General features: G+C 38.7%; 1 protein-coding gene across 1 annotated transcript in view; it reads left to right on the top strand.

The window, feature by feature from the left end:
- The first annotated feature begins 1,643 nt into the window (after positions 1 to 1,643).
- The window catches only part of radil2a (Ras association and DIL domains 2a), a 45,167-nt gene continuing 24,964 nt past the window's right edge, over positions 1,644 to 21,846 (top strand). The window contains exons 1-8 of the mRNA XM_073843470.1: positions 1,644 to 2,129; positions 4,400 to 4,708; positions 6,406 to 6,641; positions 8,958 to 9,286; positions 14,853 to 15,527; positions 15,673 to 15,710; positions 18,578 to 18,753; positions 19,149 to 19,261. Of these exons, the coding sequence (XP_073699571.1) occupies positions 2,002 to 2,129; positions 4,400 to 4,708; positions 6,406 to 6,641; positions 8,958 to 9,286; positions 14,853 to 15,527; positions 15,673 to 15,710; positions 18,578 to 18,753; positions 19,149 to 19,261 (2,004 nt within the window). The 5' untranslated portion in view covers positions 1,644 to 2,001. The remainder of the gene's footprint in view (positions 2,130 to 4,399; positions 4,709 to 6,405; positions 6,642 to 8,957; positions 9,287 to 14,852; positions 15,528 to 15,672; positions 15,711 to 18,577; positions 18,754 to 19,148; positions 19,262 to 21,846) is intronic.

The following is a 21,846-nucleotide window of genomic DNA, read 5'->3' as shown; positions in this document are numbered from 1 at the left end:
CACTTGTTTACCCACAAGGGTTCAGATGGCAGTGTTTACACCCAAAAAAGCACTCGCACCATATTTTGTTTCTAAACGAACCAAACATGCAACACAGGAAATGCCTGTAATCTCCAAAATGGTCAAGATTGTTTCAATACATGCCTGCAAACTGGAAAATGGAGAACCTGTCAATTTAAACCACAAATCAACCATGGTCTTGCTACACTAACCGTTGTTTAACCATGGGGTATTTGTAATCAATGTGCCAAAAGCCATGGTTACTTCACTTTTAGCTTAATAAAACCATGGTTAAATTTTGTAAGTGTGCCGGTTATTTTTAACTGTACAAAACAGCTAGTTTTGCTGCTTGGTACTGCAAATTGGTGTATCTTACCATGTTATTGCAATGTATTCTCTTAATTATGAACACATTGGTTTGTAGTGCAAACAGTTTTAACGTTTGCTGCATGGTGGTGTTCCTCTCGTTAATGAACCGGAAGTCTCACCCATAGGCTTAGGCGTTAAAGAATAGGGTGGATACGTGTCTTGTATCAGAATCTTCAGAAGTGTTCAATTGGCTCAGTTTTGTATTTAACTACGTATAACAAGTGGGACAACGAGTATAATCTAATTAAAAATAAGGCTCAACAGATTTCAATGCTGGTTTCTTCTTCGTCAGGTATCACGTATTACTTTTCTCAACGGCTCTATCAACGCTCTACTGATGGACCAATCACAATCGGTTATGGTTACTTCTGGATACAAAAATAAATAAATAAATGACTAGGCTACTTTATATCCTGGAGTAGAGTTCTTTTTACATGTTCAGTTTTGTGTTAAATTAATATAATCGATTATATTATTTAAATGTGCAAGCAGGGATATTTATATCCCTGTTGAGGAGGAAAACCGACGGTCTCAAGTGGAGTTATGTGTTAATAGGTCACTTCCACTAGAGGGAGGACGCCACAAGTTTCTGCTATTTACAATTAAAACTAAGACGTGCTTCCAGAATGAGCTAATATTATGACTAAACAGAAAGATGTATGGCATATCTGACGTTGTTGAGTACTTTCACACCCAGTGCAAGGGAAATCCTCTCCCACCCTTCCCTTTTCCTTACACTTCAGATCAGATCTTCTGCCTGTCCGCTCGCATTCATATACAGCGAGGGAACTGTTGACATACACGCTGTATCATATACACGACTCACCGTAATAGTATGCATGTTATGCGTTTAATATATGAAAATGAACCGATGACTTCCACCTCATTTATGAAAAAGAAACATAAGTAGAAAAGTGCAGCGAATGCCTGTTTAAATTATATAGTTTTACGTACTCTTTCAATTTAAAATGTGATGTATTTTTTTTTTAGACAGCTGTTTTTAAATTACGAATAAGGTCTAGTGTTTTTTCTTTCAGAAATACAGTGTTTAAAACACCTCTGTCAATGGAAGTCCTCTGTGGCGACGTTTGCGCTCATGAATATGAATAAGATCTAGCTGACGCGTCCAGTCACAATCCCTAATTAATATTCATGAGCTAAACCTATGCCAAAGTAGGATTTGACTTCCGGCTAGAGTTCCCAAACGCCCTCATTACGTCAGTGTAGTAGCGCTTAACTTTTCAAACGGGACCCAAACACACACACGGGACAGGGAGCGCTTAACGGAATCAAGGATTTATTCGCTGTCGTTTAGTATCGGATTATCATTCGTTTTAATCCGCAAGGACATGCCTAATTAATTTATAACAACCGGACTGGATAACAAACCAACTGTATTTAATGGCGAAGCGGATAATGTTTTTCTCCTAAACGTTGCAATGGATTACATTTATAAAAGCGTTCAAAGGACTGACACGACAGATGATGTTTAGCGCGTAAAGCTTTTGTTTACTTCTTTACGCGCAACATGTGTTGCGCTGACGCGAGTTACTTTGACAGCGGAGCGCACAGACTGTGATATAGCCACGAAACCTGAGCTTTCCAATATATTGTATTCTTCCACATGCTAAAATGATCTCGGAGGAAAGAAGCAATCACATCTCCAAACAAGCTCTCGGCTTTCCGGTCGGGATATTGATCCGCTCGCCCAAGAGACGCCTGGCAATGCTGGGCAGAAAGGCCAGCAATGGATCTCTACAGTGAGTTATTCATACACTTACGCATGGCATTTGTTTATTTTTAACGCACAAATGTAGCAAGAAGTAGCCCACCGAAAGTATTTGAAAACTTAAAGTCACACTTGAACAAAATAACAAACCAAGTGTCATTTGTTTGTTTATTATAAGACAAGTAAAGCATTTGTCAAGAAGACATTTGTTAGAATGAATATATAAGATAAAGTGTACATAATGTCTCTCTCACGTCGTTAACCTGAAAAATAATCCTCTTATCATGCAATGAAATACATAGCCTAGTGTAAAAAATACTGTACATTTGAGACTTGACACTAAATTGCTATACTCGCTTCTCCAATAATAGAAGGACATCTTGGCAAGTGTGAAGGGGCAAACCAGGCCAACTCACTTGGTGTTTGTTCAATTATTTACATGTGAGAATATTTATTTATTATGAAATATCAGACACTGAAAACCCCACTGAATCTCACATAAAAGTATGCCACAGTGAAATAATTTAATCTTTGATACTATTTCTATATTTTGTAAATATGTATTCACATTTAATGTAATATTAATGTATACTCCCAGTCGAAAGTTTTTGACTAAGTAGTAAATGCAGTAAGATGCATTTATTTGATCCAAAGTACAGCAAAAACAGTAACACTTTGTGTTACTATAATATAGTATTTGTACTATTTAATATAACTGATTTTTATTTTAATGTAATTTAAAATGTAATTTATTTCTGTGATTAAAGCTACATTTTCAGCATCATCACTCCAGGCTTTGGTGTCCTTCAGAAATCATTGTAATATGATGATGTGCTGTTTAAGAAACATTTATTATTAATAATTATTAATATTTAAAACTATTGAGTACTTTTTTCAGGATTCTTTGATGGAATAGAAATGAGAAATTAATACTTTTATTTAGCAAGGATGCTTTAAATTGACCAAAAGTGATGATAAAGACATTTATAATGTTACAAAAGATTTCTATTTCAGATAAATGCTAGTTTCCTGAACTTTCTTTTCATCAAAGAAACCTGACAACATAATAATAATAAATGTTTTTTTTTTTGTTTTTGTTTTTTGAGAAGCAAATCAAAATATAAGACTGATTTCTGATGGTTCATGTGATTGGAGTAATGATGCTAACAGTTGAGCTTTGAAATCACAGTAATAAATTACATTTTGAAATATATTCAAATAGAATACAGTTATTTTAAATGGTACAAATATGTCACATTGTACTGTTTTTGCTGTACTTTGGATCAAATAAATGCAGGCTTGAAGAGCATTTAAAACATTTAAAATCTTACTGTTCAAAAACGTTTGACTAGTAACGTATTCGTATTGTTTTCGTCTTTTTACAGTTTTGTTTCCTTTGTCTGTCAGGAATAATTCAAGTTTAAAGCAAAAGACTTAATTGTATATTTATTATAATTATTTGAAAAGATGTTTAATCATTTTTACTAAAATATGCCAATTATCTGAGTCAAAATCCTTCTTAATACTTTAATAAAATATTTAAAACACGTTTTAAACATCAAGCCTTTAAAAAGTGTTAGAGTTGATGAAATCTTGTATAGTAGCTACCAGTGAAAATCTGTCATTTATGTTAACTTCTAACCAAGAAACTAAAGACAAAACAAGTTTAAATTGACATGCATCTTAACTATAGACAGTATATGAAAAGATTGGTCAAACCTCAGTATTTATGTGACCCGGGACCACAAAACCAGTCATAAGGGTCAGTTTTTTGAAATTGAGATTTATACATCATCTGAAAGCTGAATAAATAAGCTTTCCATTGATGTATGGTTTGTTAGGATAGAACAATATTTGGAATCTAGAAAATGAGAGTGGGCGGAAAAAAAAATAAATATATAGAGAGAGAGAGAGAGAGAAAATCGCCTTTAATGTCCAAAAAAGTTCTTGGCAATGCATATTACTAATCAAAAATGAAGTTTTGATATATTTACGGTAGGAAATTTACAAAATATCTTCATGGAACATGATCTTTACTTAATATCCTAATGATTTTTGGCATTAAAAATCAATAATTTTGACCCATACAATGTATTTTTGGCTATTGTTACAAATATACCCATGCAAGGGTCACATATTGCGTTTCTAACAAAGTGAAACAGTCACAGTTGTTTTTCTCAGGCAAAGAATCTGTCTTCTTAGCAGGGCAGTTATGATCCGGCGTCTATCTAAAGCAGACTGAGTGCAGATGTGCACATCAGTAGCAAGCTTTTTAAGTCATCTTAACCTGGTCTCTTCAAGGTCCAACACGTCTGATAGCACGTCTCAGTCGATGGAGAGCACTGGAGTCCGACAGCCGGCCAAAAGCAAGATACGCAAACACAACCACAGGCTGACCACGGTGTTCAACCGAAGCCCTGTTCTGCGAAACAAACGGTCCAGTCAGGAGTTGCAAGCAGAGGACGACCCTGCAGAGCTGTCCAGTCAGAGGACTATCCCAGGGATCCTCAAGATATTTGGCAGTGACATTTGTCAAGGAACCAACTACAAGAGCGTGCTGGCAACAAGTCACTCAAGTGCCAAAGAACTAGTCAAAGAAGCTCTGGAGAGGTGAGGGATGCGTTCTTGTCAGATTCAGAATCAATGTGTGTACATTTTTGTTTCAGTTTTGAGTTTTGGTTATTGGGTGATTCAATTATTGAACTCGCTATGCTAACCGTAGAGTTTACTGGCAATAGGCCACATCTAGGCCCAAGAGACAACAGAACATTATCATACATTGATGCCAGTATAGATCATTATTGTTAATCTTAGTGTGAACAGGCCTTAACTGTTTTGATCCTTATGGTTTTTCAGCAGAATATTTTCAATTGGTTTCAATTCAATATGTACAGTGCCTTGCGAAAGTATTCATACCCCTTCATTTTCTTTCAGTTTATGTTGTAGCCTTATGTTATACTTCTTTAAATTGCTTTTTCCCCACATCAATTTACACTCCATACATCATATTGACAAAGCAAAAAACAGATTTGTGACAACTTTGCAAATTTATTACAAATAAAGAACTGAAGTAAATTGCATAAGTATTCATACCCTTAACTCAGTACTTGGTTGAAGCTTCCAGTAATTTTTAGGCAATTATCTGCCATTCTTCGCCTCGACTCTTAACCTCTCAAGCTCTTTCTGCTTGGATGGGCCTGGCAGACATTTTCAGGTTTCTCCAGAAATATTCGACTGGGTTCAAGCCCAGGCTCTGGCTGGGCCACTCAAGAACATTGACAGAGTTGTCTATATAAGCTACTCTTGCTGTGTGCTTAGGGTCATTGTCCTATTGAAACATGAACCTTCTGTCCAGTCTGAGGTTCTAAATGCTCTGGACTGGGTTTTCATTAAGGTTCTCAATATTTTGGTGCATTGAGCTTTCCTTAGACTCTGACGAGTCTCTCAGTCACTGCCACTGAAAAACAGCCCCACAGCATAAGGCTGCTACCAGCACACTTTACTGTTGGGATGCTACTCTGCAGGTTATGAGCAGTATTTGGTTTCTTCAAACATGATGCATGGAATTGAGGTTCATCAGCCCAGAGAATCTTGTTTCTCACAGTCTGAGGGTCCTTTAGGTGCTTTTTTTTTTGCAAATTCCAAGTGTGTTTTCACGTGTCTTCACTGAGGAGAGGATTGAGTTTGGCCACACCGCCATAAAGCCTAGATCGGTGGAGTGTTGCAGTAATGTTTGTCCTTCTGCAAGTTTCTTCCATCTGCATATATGATCATTGAACTCAACTATAGTGACCATCAGCGTCTTGGTCACTAGTCTAACCAAAGCCCTTCTCCATCCATTGCTCAGTTTGGCCAGGAGGTCAGCTCTAGTAAGAGTCCTAGTTGTTCCAAGAATCGTCCATCATATATAATGGAGGCCACATGCTTTTGTGAACCTTCAATGCAGCAGAAGTTTTTTTCTGAACACTTCACCAGATCTGTGCCTGTTTCTGAGCTCTACAGGTAGTTATTTTGACCTCAGGGCTCTTCAGCTGTTAGACCTTTTCTGAGAGGTGTGTGCCTTTCCAAATCATACTCATTCAAACTAATTTGCCACATTTAAACTCTACTCGAAGTGTAGTAACATCTACAAGCAATATGAACACTCCTGAGCTAAATTTCAAGTGTCCCATAACAACATAACAAAACAAATAAAAAACTGAATACATTCGCAAGGCTCTGTAATGTCAAGAAATTGGTCTTTTCCATTGTAGACTCGTTATTAGTCCAGCTAGTAAGGTCAACTGAGCTGTTGTCTTGCCTCACAGGTACTGCTTGGAAAAGGAAGACTCAAGTGCGTATGTGCTCTGTGACGTGATTGGCCGTACTGGATTGGACTACGAATGGAAGACCGAGTGCTGTCGGGTTGTTGGTGACCACGAGAAGCCCCTCATGTTGCAGTCACTCTGGAAACCCAAGGATGGATTCTCCAGGCGTTTCGAGATCCAGAAAAGAGCAAACGTGGAGGCGCTGTGTGTCAAGAATACAGACTCCATCACTGCAGGTAATGCAGCAATTGTGTTTATTGTGTGAAAGGTGCCAATAGTTTAAGGCCTGTTCACACCAAGAGGGGCTTTCGCACCGGAGGAACCTTTTCATAGTTTATAGAACTATTGGCGGAAGTTCCTGCTTTTTGGTGTGGTCGCACCACAGGAGCTAAGAACGTATTTAGTTCTAGAAACTCCGTTTGGGGAACTATATTAGCTCCTACTTCAGAGCAGGGTCTAAAGCAGTTCTGTGGGAACTACCAGTGACGTAAGTGTACGCTGATTGGCCAAACGCCTACGAAACACTGGCTCCTCGCATTTTTAAAAAGCTGTGTAAAAATATTTACTCCACGAACATGAAAAACAGTGATAATAATGGCATTTAGCGACCTGTTGTCTGCAGCGTTGTATTCTTCTCTCAGCCTCAGTGATATGTAACACTGCAAGCTGTCATAGGAGGTTTAGCCAGATTTTCATCCTCTTTCAGTGACATAAATTGTGCATTTACATTCCATCTGTGTTATCACGAAACCCAAAAAAACTGCTCAGATCACAGCGTCCTCCATTCACAGGTTGTTGACTTGTGTAAATGCCGCGAATAAAGACATTGCTGTCGGCCGCTTCAGAGTTCCTGCTGCCAGTGTCAATGCAACCAGCAAGTTAAGGTTCTCTAGGAACTATGTGGTATGAAAGCGCCTTAGGGCGTTAACTATAACAACTATGTTTTAATAATCATTTCAGTTTGTAATAGCGAATAGTGTAATGATAGCGGCACATGATATTGTTGGAATCACTTTCAAAACTAATTTTTGGTTAGCTGAGGAATGTTAAAAAATCATTGACAACCAATTAGAATTTATCAGCTTTAAAGTCGCAGGCGACAAAACTAGGCACTCTTTTAATGAACAGAATGTTATCATGTATTGGTGTAGACGCTGATATAGTTATCGTTGTAGGTATCGTTCTTGGTGTGAACGGCCTTTTAGAGATGTTTTGACTAGCCTTTGATCTATGTTCCAGTTGACACAATTTAGGAATGTTTTAACAGTCTGAGGTGCCTCATTGCTTATCCCAACATAAGCTTGTCAGCAAGAAGCTTAGCGAAATTGCTCTTTCAGAAGTATGTTTTATTGGGATAGTCCTATCAGCTCTCACACTGAGCTTTCCCACCGCGCTCCAGCCGCCAACATCGAAATAGCCGCTTGTTTTTCTTTCTGAGCGTGTTTCCTGCACTCTTGAGGGTGTTTTTTCTTTGGCATGGGGCTGTGGTGTTCCACAGGGTTCCCTTGAGAATTGGTGACTGGGGAAGCTCGGCCCCCATCACTGTATGTTCTGGCAGAACAATGTAGATGACCGCCCATTTCCACAGCTGATAACGCCCAGAGTGCCGCTGGGTGTGAAAGCCTGAGCTCTGAGAACTTTTCGCAGCACTTTGGTGCAGTTCAGTTCTGTTTTTGTTACGTCAACAGTGTTACTTTTAAAAGTAATGCGTTACAATATGTGACCCTGGAACACAAAACCAGTCTTAAGTAGAATGTGTATATTTGTAGCAATAGCCAAAAATGCAATTATCTATTTTTCTTTTATGCCAAAAATCAAGTAAAGATCATGTTCCATGAAGATATATGTAAATTTCCTACCGTAAATATATCAACACTTTTGGACAACTTTGAAGGAGATTTTCTCAATATTTTGATTTTTTTTTTTTTTTCTAGATTTTCAAATACTTGTATCTTGGCCAAATATTGTCATATCCTAACAAATTATACATCAATGTAAATCTTATTTATGTATTATATATTGCTTTTCTATTACTTTTTCTCATCTGGGCTGGGCTTGTTTGTTTATTTTCAGTGACAGGAGAACTTTTAATCAATAATTAGCAAAACAAAGTAACTTGCTTTACTTATTTGAAAAAGTAAGGCAGATATTTTCTTATACATTAAAGAATAATGTGTTAATTTACTAGTTACCTAAAAAAAAGTAATGTGATTACATAACTTATGTTACTTGCAATGCCTAACCCTCAACAATGTACATCACTCCCATCCAGAGTCATCTTATAGCAGATCATCTGAAAAAAATGTTGCAGATTTACAGCTGTATTTAGAAAAATGTATGAAAGCATAATCTTAAAAAATGTAATTGTATTTAATTTAATCATTTTAGGCAGTTATGACTTTATCCTCTGTGTTGCTCATGTAGTAAGAACTCTGACTAAGCCATAGTCAGTGCTATTATCCTCTTAAGCAAATATTGTTTATAGGTTTAGAAATTGAATGCATTTTTTAATGCGTAAATCATATATTTAAAAAAAAAATGTATCACTCCAGGCCTCAATGCCCAGGCCCGAAGGCTGCAGCATGCTCGTGCGCGGGTCACCTCTCTGTTTGTGGATGGGACGAATGAGGGCGGGGATGCTCTGGGTATCTGGAGGAGCTTGAGTGACATGGACATCTCCACTATGGGAAAAAAAGCCTGTGAGACCCATAATGCACCTCTACAGGAGGATCCAGAGGCAGAGGCTGATAAAGAGGCTCATCGCCTCAACGCGGAAAAAGAGGAGACGGAAAGCAGTGATGACAACAACACGCAGTACTCCATCCACCTTCCCTTTGATTTCCCATATTTCCTACTGTTGCAAGGATACAACCACAGACAGGTAGGACAGTGGTCTTTGGACCTTCAGAGATGTTCTCATTTTGTGTATTTGGACAAAGGTGCTACCCTGATTGCACACGTACATCTCAGAGACGTCTATTTGATGTCTGCATTTACATCTGCAATACGTCTGTTGGACGTTTCCTATCAGATGTTAAATAGACGTCTATTTGATGTCTTTAAGATGTTTATGAATTAGAATGTGAGTAAAACTGACATCTTACAGACATCTGCCAGACTTTTGTACACAGCAGTTGCTTTCCAAATCAAGAGATCTTTAACAGACATTTGCAGATGTACGTGTGCTATCTGGGTAGTTTTTTTTTTTTTTTTACTATACCCTGAAAGCACATGTACATCTCGGAGATGTTTATTTGACTTCTGCATTTACATCTGCAAGACGTAGTTTGCTCATCTGCAATTGTTTGTACACAGCAGATGCTTTCCAGATCAACAGATCTTTAACAGACATCTTGCAGATGTACCTGTGTACATCTGTAAGATGACAGTTTTACATAAATTCAAAATCATAAACATCTTAAAGACATCTAATAGACGTCTATTTTACATCTGATAGGAAATGTCCTAGACGTATTCAGATGAGCAAACTACGTCTTGTAGATGTCTTGCAGATTATGCAGACGTCAAGTAGACGTCTCCGAGATGTACATGTCCGGGATAGCACATTGTGTCCAATGTCACTGACACCAGGTTTAGATGTTTTCCCAAACTTTAAATAAGTCATTGACTTAAAGAGTTTAATCTGGTGAGGAGTATTCTGGCTGGTAGCCACTTAATGTAGAGAGAGGTGGAGTTTTCTTGAGGATTGGCCCAGGTCAGAGTGACAGGATTTCGACAGACAGACAGACATGTGGCAGACAGGTGATCCATGTGTCTTGAGGCATCCTAGGACTGGCCGGCAATGGGAGAGGAGCTAAAGTGGAGCTCTGGTCAACACAATCTCTGGCTCTGGCTTAGCTCTCACACAGTAGGAGATGAAGCATGTGAGAGAGAAATGTTAAGAACACACAGAATCCTACAAGCCAATAATAAACCTAGAGATCCAACAGATTAACGCAACAGTGAAGGGAAACATAGCTTGAGGCCTTCTCATATTAAAGATGTTCACTTCCAGAATGAAATTTTCCTGATAATTTTTTTCACCCCAATGTGATCCAAGATATTCATGTCTTTCTATCTTCAGTCGCAAAGAAAAAGGTTTTCGAAGAAAACATTCCAGTTTTCTACACATAGTGGACTTCAATGGGGACCAACGGGTTGAATGTCCAAAAAGCAGTTTCAGTGCTACTCGATCCCAGCCAAGGAATAAGGGTCTTATCTAGTAAAACAATCTGTAATTTTCTAAGAATTACGCATTACGTCGTCACGTTGGAAAGATCATGTTCGGTTAGTTCTTTATCCGTGTACTTCAGTTCAAAAAAGTAGGGTAGGGCGAAAAAATCTCATTTTCTCCTCCAACTTCGAAATCATTGTCATTCAGTCATCAACATTATTGTTTTACCTTTTTTGTGTAATCAGGCGTTTGACTTTCTTTGCACGTTCTTTTTATGAACACTGGGTAGGGACTTCTGTCCACGTCACGCATGACCTTTCCAACATGATTATGTAACATGTAAATTATCAGGACATTTTAATTCTGAAAGTGAACTTCTCTGTTCTTACTTTTATGAACAGCATATACCACATATGTAAAATAAAACACCTCTTTTATTTACCAATTTGTAATCATATGGTTATTATTAAAGCAAGTATTCCAAGTAGTAACCAATAAAACACTTGGGCCTCATTAAATTGATCAAACGTGACAGTAAAAACATTAATAATGGATATATTGTTATGTTAATGAATTTCAAATAAATGTCTCTCTTTCAAACTTTTATTCATCAGAAAGTCCCCCAAAAATGTATCAGTTTCCACAAAAATATTAAGCAACACAACTGTTTTTAACACTGATCATAACAAGCAATGCTTCTGGAGCAACAAATCAGCATATTAGAATGATTTCTGAAGGACAACCACAACAGTTGAAATCATCCATCCATTTCTCTAAACCACTTGTTCTCTGTAGGGTTGTGGGAGATGCTGGAGCCTCCAATGGATAGGCATTCGTTCATTCATTCGTTCATTCAGCTACAGTAGTTTTTCTAGTGTTTGTGGAACATGTTAAATGCAGCAGTCTGTGGGAAACCCAAGCACATTTTGAGAGACCGGAACTGTGCTAGCCTGCTATTCCTTAGTCAGAGTTGCTGAGTATGCATTGTCAAGGGTGTGTGAGTTTTTGCATGTACACACTACACTGGAAAACCATAACTATACAATGTAACCACAGAAATAAACAGACGTATTTAAAATAGACATGGAACGCCATTCACAAGCCTTTTTCAATGTGGCTTATTTACAGAATATTCAATGAGAATCCATCTACAGTTGACTTGATTGTGAAAGTGAGTAGAATGGAGCCAGATACCATCAAGGAAAAATGTTTCAGAAGCAGAGAAGGTTATTAATTAGGTAATTTCATTTCATTCAAGATTATGAAGACAAACACTTCATTCTCTTGCCTGAAGCACATTCATCTGAGAGAGCGATAAAAACGGGTTTGCGGTTCTAGCAGTAATTATATGAGTATTGTCTCGTTCAAATGCTGAGCTATAATCAGGAGTTAAAATTCCAGTGCTGTGAAGACACGTGCAGCACTGCACTTTACCGTAGGTAATAATCAGCATTGTTTACTAAGCCTGCGGTGAGCCATTGCAGTGACACAACTCATTCTGCCACGCACTGCTGTTTCTCTTGCTTTTGTTCATAGTCCCTTGAGCCTCTACGCTTTTAGCTGGAAAAGTTAGTATTCCAGTTTCACAATGTCTACACCGGATTTCTCCCATCCTATTATAACCAAAAAAGCAGCATATACTGGAAACTCTCTGCTTGAGAAAATTTAGTCTCATATAGGGTTGTTTTCCCCCACACAAATTATATGACAAGCTACTGAATGCATATACACTCCTGAACAAAATCTTAAGACCTAAGATTAACATTGCAAGTATTCGCATTTTGCGCTGATGGATCATAACCGGGTAGTAAGTACTGCTTCAGAATGCCAAAAGAAGAAACAGGAGCAAGAGACAAAAAATAGAAAGTAGGCAATTTATTGAAAACGGCATTTAAACTCAAACAGGCTGTTCATCAGTTGATCAAAAGTTTAAGACCATGGCCCAAAAATAAACCCACAACAGAACTAAAAGTGTCAAAAAGGACTCAGTAGTGAGTAGCCCCACCGTTCTTGTTGATCACTTCAAACACTCGCTTCGGCATGCTTGATCTGACTGTTTTCTGGAGGCTGCTGGGAACGTTGCTCCATGTGGTGAAGATGGCTTCACGAAGGACATCCACGTCATTACCCCACAGACGGGGACCCTCAGGCAAGAGGGATGCCCTCTGCAACAGATCCACATAGCCAGCTGCCGTTTGACGCCCCTGCACAACCTGAAGCTCCATTTTCCCATTGAAGGAAAAGCATCCCAGATCATGATGGAGCATCCTCCACTGTGCCGCGTAGAAAACATCTCCGATGGGATCTCCTTGTCATGCCAGTAATGTTGGAAGCCTTCAGGACCATCCAGATTAAATTTTTTCTCATCAGAGAATAAAACTTTCTTCAATATTTCAATGTCCCATGTTTGGTGCTCCCTTGCAAATTCCAAACGGGCAAGTTTGTGGCGTTGGAGGAGATGTGGCCTTTGAAGACGTTTTTGTTCTTGAAGCCCTTCTCTCGCAGATGACGTCTTATGGTTATTGGGCTGCAGTCAGCATCAGTAAGGGCCTTAATTTGGGTCGAGGATCGACCTGTGTCTTCACGGACAACCCGTCGGATCCTGCGGCTCTGTGCAGGTGAAATTTTTTGGGTCTACCACTTGACTTTTTTGTCCCATAACTCTCAGGATCTTTTAAGAAGTGTAAAATGACTGTCTTACTGCGTCCAACCTCGGAAGAGATGGCAAGCTGCGAGAGGCCTTGCTTGTGCAGCTTAACAATTCTGCCACTTTCAAAGAGAGAAAACCTTTTTGCCTTTGCCATCAGGAGATCATGACAGTGTGACTGCCTGAAGAACAATGACATGAAAGCCATATTTTTGTGCAGATTTTACCTTTTTATGGCTATGGTCTTAAACTTTTGATCAGCCAATGAACAGCCTGTTTGAGTTTAAATGCCGTTTTTAATAAATTGCCTACTTTCTATTTTTTGTCTCTTGCTCCTGTTTCTTCTTTTGGCATTCTGAAGCAGTACTTACAACCCTGTTATGATCCACCAGCGCGAAATGCGTAAAATTTGCAATGCTTCCCCCGGTCTTAAGATTTTGTTCAGGAGTGTATCTGATTTTGGGAGATTTTGTGATTTTGATATCAGTGATTTTAAATGTTCTAACAGAACACCTAAAATGATAATTATATTGATTCAAAGGGATATTTCGCCCCCAAAAAGGCAAATTACCCCATGATTTACTCATCCTTAAGCCTTAGGTTCTTTTAAACAAATACAATTAAAGTTACATTTAAAAATGCTTTTTCAAGGCTCATAATGGCAGTGAATAGTTGTTGAAATTTTGAAGTCCAATAAAGTGCATCCATCCATCATTAAAAAGTGCTTTAAGCGAGTGCTCCTAATCTCCTAAAGCTTGTTACCTTTATAAAAGACACCTGGGAGCCAGAAATCTTGCTGATTGATAAGGGATCAAATACTTATTTGACTCAATAAAATGTTAATCAATTTATAACATTTCTGAAATGCGTTTTTCTGGATTTTTTTTCATTGTTGTTCTGTCTCTCGCTGTTAAAATAAACCTACCGTTAAAATTATAGACTAATCATTTCTTTGTCAGTGGGCAAAATCGGCAAGGGATTAATTATTTTCCCCACTGTTGACATTTGCATTGTACTTGGTGTTGAAAGTGGGTTTAGATTTATTTTTTGTCCTCTTAAGCCATGATTGGGTCCTCAGTCTATTTCCACAAGAAACAGTGCGTGTCAAGCAAAAGAGTTTTATAAAGAAGTGAATGAGAGTGAGTTTACTGCCTAAAGTGCTTGGGAGATTATCTTGGGTTAAGAGATTTAGAAGAGCTCTATGTCAATCACTCATAGTCCCGAGAGGTGCTTCATCAGAGCAGAAGAGTCATGTGGTTTAGCAGCACAAAGTGGATCAATCGATTAACAGTGCAGTCTGCTTTGACACCTCAGTTTAAGCAGATGAAGAATTTAGACAAGGCCGTCTTTATACTGTACTTCCTACTTCTATTTCATTAAATTTTGAGTGTACTGGGATTACATAACACATTGATTCTTCAGACATGAATCAAAGCATGTTCCACACCTTTAACTGACACTAAAAGAAATGTGGTGCAGAAGAGGTTAACTTTTGTAAGGTTTCACAAATGTACCTTAAAACTGCACTTTTTGTCAGTGAACTCTGTAAGTTTTGTTTCAGATTCTATTGGTACACATTTAATACAATATAATAATCTGTTGTTTTTGCTGTTAATCTCTTCTCAGGACTTTCTGATCTATCTGATGAGTGGGAACAATTGCATATTTGGCTCCTCCTTGGAATACTCCACTGGTAAGAATGAGGAGATTTTAAAGGTGGACGTCCTACTCTTTGCCCCTGACATCCTACCTCAGCACTGTTCCGTACAGCGCCTGGACGCCACCAGTGACCAAACCAAGGGAAGTAGCAAGATGCAAACCATGCTCAGACCCCTCCACAGTGCACATGTTACGCACAATGGCATCCCCCTTGATGACGAGGTTGAGCTGTGTCCAGGGGACCTGGTGGGGCTCGGTCAGCATTATCTCTTTATGTTCAAAGACCCTACGGCCTCAGGAGCCTTTCAGACCCCATCCTGGATGGCCACCTTGTGTCCTCCTGCCACGACATCACCCTGTAAACTGTGCGGAACATCCATCAGGAGGAGAAGGACTCAAAAAATGGCCGCCCGCTGGAGGGACTTGGAGGGCAGGGTGCTCTCGCTGTCCTATCAGGTGCAGCATGAAGATCAGGTCTTGGAGAAGATTCTCAGTATGGTGAACCCAGGAGGGGAAGAACCCAAACTTACTCCAGCCTTTCTGCTATGTCTATGCATTCAGCACTCTGCCACCAACTTTGAGTTGGTTCACCTCCGGAAATTGCTGCTCTCTATTGCTAATCAGATCCAGCTTACCATGTGGGTGAGTACTAAACACCAGAACATGTTCTGTTTGACAACCCTTTTGAATGGCTGAAATAGGTCATTGTTGTCATCAGAGATTAAAAGGTTGTGGCACACTTAAACAGATCTGTTCTTCTAACGTGTTGTTTTTTTCTCCTCTACAGGAAAGAACAAAAGAACTCGCAGCTCTGCAGCCAGACATGTGAGAGAGCTTATTTCTTTCTGCAACCATTCTTCTTTCACACGCTTCTCTGAAATACGAGCAGGGAACTTAAAGTACGGCAGTAACTAGCTCATTATATCCCACGGTGCTATGTGTTCAATTCACTTTTGTTTTCTCTGTGGTGCCCAATCATGACCAGAGACAGGGCCACTTGAGCATGTCATTAACTGTTGAAGTGTCCAGTCATAAATCTGTCTGCAGACAGACAGCAGTGTTAAAGTGGTTCAGGATCTGATTGTCTCATGGACAAATTGTAGATTTGGCCAGCAGGGAGCTGGCATTTTCTATCAGTTGGTGTTTTCCGCTCAGTCCACATCCTGATTTTTAATCTTTGCCCTCCATATTGTGGTGACTTGAACAGATTAGTGGTTAAGGCGGAAGTACAAAAGGGGGGGAATTAACCTCAATGTATTTAAGGTTTTTAAAGCATTTAGGTGTAGAAACTTGTGAAGCCAGTGAAATCATTGCACCAAGTTAAACCAGCTTTTCTTGTCTTATTTAGTTAGTTGTTAGGATGGTTTGACTTTTAGACAGACAGATGTTTAGTGGATGGATGGAAGGAAGGATTTGTTGGGTTTCTTGGTTGGACAGACACGGAGACAGACAGAAAGCTTCATGGATGGATGGTAGGTTGGTTAGACAGACAAACTGATAAATGTGCAGCTGGGCAATTGGTTGGACAGAACAAATAAATAGGTGTATATAAACAGGCAGATGGTTGGTAAATTGGTTGGATGGACAAAAAAAAGATGGATAAACAAATAGATAGATGGTGGTTAGACAGAAATATAGATAGTTGGATAGAGAGATGGATGGTTGGTTGGCTGCTTGGACAGATATTTAGACTAACAGACAAAAGGTAGATGGATGGTTGGTTGAACAAATGGAGAGATGGTTTGTTTGGTTGGACAAGCTTATAGAAAGGTGTTTAAATACAGATAGATGGTTGTTTAGTTGGTTGGATGAACTCTGATATCTTGATAGACAGATGGTTGGTTGGGTTAGTCAGATCAAGGAATGGTTGGTTAAACAAATGAAGAAATATATGGTTTGTTTGGTTGGAAAAGCTTATAGATAGGTGTTTAAAGACAGGTAGATGGTTGTTTAGTTGGTTGGATGGACAGATATATTGATGGATAGACATCTAGATGGTTGGTTTGACAGAAAGATAGTTGTTTAGAGAGATGGATGGTTGGTTGTTTGCTTGGACAGATATTTAGGCTAACAGACAAAATGTAGATGGATGGTTGGTTAAACAAATGGAGAGATGGTTTGTTTGGTTGGACAAGCTTATAGGTTGGTGTTTAAAGACAGATAGATGGTTGTTTAGTTGGTTGGATGGACTCTGATATCTTGATAGACAGATGGTTGGTTGGGTTAGTCAGATCAAGGAATGGTTGTTTAGATCAATGGTAAATTGGTTGGTTGGTTAGATAGATGGATAGATGGTTTGTTGATTGGACAGACATTGAGAGAGAAAAAGATTGCTAAATGTGCAGCTTGGCAATTTGTTGGGCAGACCAAATAGGTGTATATAGACAGGCAGATGGTTGGTTAGTTGGTTGGATGGACAGAAATTTTTATGGATTGACAGATAGGTGGTTGGATAGACAGAAAGGTAGATAGTTGTATAGAGAGATGGATGGATGGTTGGTTGTTTGTTTGGATGGATAATTAGACTAACAGACAAAAGGGGGATGGATGGTTGGTTGTTTGTTTGGATGGATAATTAGACTAACAGACAAAAGGGGGATGGATGGTTGGTTGTTTGTTTGGATGGATAATTAGACTAACAGGCAAAAGGTGGATTGATGGTTGGTTGAACAAATGGAGATATTTATGGATTATTTAGTTGGACAAGCTTATAGATGTTTATAGACAGATAGATAGTTGTTTAGTTGGTTTGATGGACTGATATCTTGATGGATAGACAGATAATTGGTTGGGTTAGTCAGATCAAGGGATTATATTAGATTATATAGATCAATTGTAAATTGGTTGGTTGGTTAGATAGATAAATGAATAGATGGATGTTTGGATAGACAGATATATAAATGGTTATTTAATGATATGGTGATTGGTTTGTTGATTGGACAGACATGGAGACAAACAAAAAGGTTGATGGATGAATGGCTGGTTAGATGATTAGTGGACAATATTCTGATGGATAGATAGCTGGATATATTGTTGGTTAGACAAAAAGATGGTTGCTGGGTTGGCTATGCAAACATAAAAAACAGCAGAGGTAAATGGTTGGTTGCTTTGGCAGATATTTAGATTGTCAGGCAAAAAGGTAGAAGGATGGTTGGTTATGGATAAATAATTGGTTGTTGTTGGTTGGATGTACAGATATTTTAATGATTAGATGGTTGGTTAGATCAAGGAATAGTTGTTTGTCAATGGTTGATTGGTTAGACAGGTAAATGGGTGGTTGTTCAGATATATGGATGGTTGATTGGTTTGAAAAATAGATATGTGATTGGACAACCTTATAGACAGGTGTTAATAGACTGATGTATTGTTGGTCGGATGTACAGGTATTTTGATGTATAGATGGTTGGTTAGTCAGACAGACAGATCAAGGGGTAGTTGTTTAGACAGGTAAATGGATGGTTTTTTAGATAAATGGGTGATTGTTTCATTGGTTGGTTGTTTGGACAAAAATCTATATAGCTGAACAGTTGATTGATTGGTTGGTTTGGAGAATCAGTAGTTGATTGGTCTGATAAAGAATGGATGATTGACTTGTTGGATGGGCAAACGGATGGATGGATGAATTAATAAACTTGATAATAAATAAACATCTATGTTTTGATAACATGAGCATTGTGTTCTCTGTGCTACAGAAGCACCAGTGATACATCAGCAGAGCAGCAAGTGTTGAACATCAAGGATCTGATCCCAGGCCTACAGCCACTGGTGCTGTGGATGTCCAACTCCATTGAGCTGCTGCACTTCATCCAACACGAGGTCCCTCTGCTCTTAACATGGAGACAACAGGACAGACAGGAAATGGACAAAGGTACCAGCCTTGCCTCTGTGTTGTCCTAAATTACATTAAATATGTGTTTATTCACTGTGACATGTGGCTCCTTTTGCTCATTGCTTTAGTTCAGTTGGCTCATTGCTTTAGCTCAAACGCAATTCCTGGAGGGCCACAACTCTGTACGTTTTCGCTCCAATCAAACACACCTGATCCAGATAATCAAGGTCTTTAGGATTACTATATACTCCAAGCAGGTGTGAGTTGGAGCTGGTTGGAGCTAAACTCTGCGGAGCTGCGGCCCTCCAGGAATTGAGTTGGAGACCTCTGCTTTAGTTATTGGTTCATTTCAGCTTTTGGTTTCAGTACAGTGGAATGCTGGTGCTTGAGCTCCTTTGTGAATGTGCAATAACAAAATGTCTCCATCTGCTCAGAATCAGTGGATTGCCAGATCCAGTCCACACAAACTGCCAGTGAGGAGGCCATGACTGTCCTAGAGGAAGTCATTATGTTCACCTTCCAGCAGTGTGTTTACTATCTCACCAAAGTAAGTACAAATTAAATATGTTTGTGGTTAAGTTATATATTAAGTACTACTGCTATTACTACTGAAAGACTAACCTGTTAATAATTGTTTTTGATAGGTAATGTTTGTATTACATAAAATGTGTTCCGCATAGCCCTTGAAGGACGTAAAATATGTGAAACAGGACATAACCGTGTAAACACCATTCTGTATTTCCAGTCTGTAAGCCAAAATAAAGTCATAACAAGGCAGTGGAGACATAGGGATTGGCCACAGCCATTGGTGAGCGAGATAACTTGTCCTCTCCTCCCAAAGAATCAAAAACAAACACATTAACAGTGTATTTTCTCAAGGCTCAAGTTAATGACAAATCCCTGCTTCTCTCAAACGAGTGCGCAATGTTTTGGAATACTATGTTGACAACATTCATTTTCAAGTTGTACTTGATGAATGTCTTAAAGACATAGTTCAGTCAGACTGAATTTGTTATTTTCTGGCCATTTTTATTTTCTCCATGGAACGTAAGGAAAATTGATTATTATTCGATTTCTTTAATGTTTGATGTGCCTCTTAGGGATCCTCCCAAGGATGTTATTGTTAGCTAAACAAAAACTATTAAAATGGTTTTCCTTAATTCATTAACTTAAATGTGTAATGTTTAAATAAAGGAACTGAATTACTTCTAATGCGAAATAATACTACCGTATGATAGTATATAAACAGTGATAAATAACACGTATAGAAACGTCATAAAAATCCTTACATTATGTCAGAGTTACATCAGTTCAGTGGTGCAGAAAATCCTGCAGGTGATGAAGTCACCTTGAAATCCAGGCTAGTTGGGAGACTGAACATTCCAAATATGTGACGCATTTGTTGCAGATTAACTTTGTGGATAAAAAGTAAATGGAAAGGTTATGTCTTTCATGGTTAAGTCACTCCAGTCCTGTCCTAGAAAACAACTGACATGTCAGTGGAGCAGACAGGAAGGCCATAGTTACCCATCCTCTGCCTGATGGGGAAGCAGCTGTGGACCTCCACATTTGGACTCGGAGAGTTCATCTGTTTCCTGAGCAGGAAATATTCTGTTTTCATCACAAGAAAGAGAGAGGAGTGTCCAGTTAAAGCAGTTATAACGCCTTTCAGGAAGTACATAGAGTTTAGTTTCTGAATCATTAGCATGCAAATCTCTTTGAGGAAGCCAGCCTGCCATCTATTACCGGTGATGTCAGACTATGTGAGACTATGTGAGGTGATTGGTTGGTAACAGGAAGTTGTATTTGCATGGTAAAAGAACATATGGAGCATTAAACATGTTATAATAAAGAACATTAACTTCTTTTCTATTAACATGTGTTCTGAATGATTGTATATTAGTTGTTGTGAATGGTGGCATCTGTGGTGGCATCTCTTAGTCATGATATTGAATGCTATGATGTCATGGCTATGTTGAAAAAGGCAAGAATGAGTCAGTCAGTGATGAGTCATGGGGGCGGGACCTTAGTTAGTTTCTCAATGACCTCATATGGCAAAGCATTCCAGGTTTTTACTGGCCATTCACACAGAACACGTCTTTGTTTGATTTTAAAAAAAGCGCAATGCAGAATGCCTACTCCGCCATGTTGCATTAAATACGAAAGTTGCTTTGCCAAACTTCTACTGTGAACAAAAGCTTGCAAAGATTGGTCGACTGATTTGGAACTGACATTGATTAGCCACGCTGCGTGTAAACGTTTAAATTCTGTTAACCTGACACGGCGTCTTCAGTGCGGCACTTACGTACGAGACGCCGCAAAAGACGTGATAGTATGTTTTTAATGGGAAAGTATTAACAGGATAAAAAAAAAACCCCGTAACTGTAACCGACATGGCCAAATTATGTTAGATGTTCCAATTTTGGAACCTTTTCATGGACAAAATCCAGTAGTTTCAGTAGGAATCCACGCAATTGAACATTTTTCGCAATGGCAAAAAATTTCCCCATGCAGATTTTGACAACAGGTTTAGATTGGTTACAAATTTGCTGCTTGGTTTAACTTCTGTGAGAGCTGTGCTTCATATCCGATATTGGATTTTACCGATACCGATAGCTACGCTCCTAAAAATAAAGGTGCTTCACGATGCCATACAATAACCTATTTTGTCTAAATGGTGCCATGAAGAACCTTTAAAATCTAAAGAGCCTTTGTTTCACAAAAGGTTCTTTGTGGTGAAAGAAGGTTCTTCAGATTATTAAAAAGGTAAGAAACAGATGGTTCTTTAAAGAACCTTTGACTAAATTCCCTTGTGCTGAAAGATACTGCGTCCTAATGAATGTTGTTTGATATTCTCCTTTATTTCAGGGTTTTGCATCAGTATGCTTTGCTTTTGTGAACTCTGTGATAAAATACGCTCCTACTAGGCTATCAGCCTTGCCTGAGTTCCCGTCTGGCACAGTTATCTGCTTGGTCCTTATTTGTTTACAGAATCCTTTTATCTGTTCCTGAGGGGCAGCAGTGGTTTAGTCAGTGGGAAAAGTGAGTGTGGATGTGAGATGCATCTGCTGGTTTAGTCTTATCTGAATGATTCTCAAGACTCTCACTGGTGCTGTAACAATGGCCAGTCAG

This window comes from Garra rufa, chromosome 1, assembly GCF_049309525.1.
Source record: "Garra rufa chromosome 1, GarRuf1.0, whole genome shotgun sequence".
Lineage (NCBI taxonomy): Eukaryota > Metazoa > Chordata > Actinopteri > Cypriniformes > Cyprinidae > Garra > Garra rufa.
Note: the sequence above shows the minus strand (reverse complement) of the source record. Positions and strands in the feature narration are given on the sequence as shown.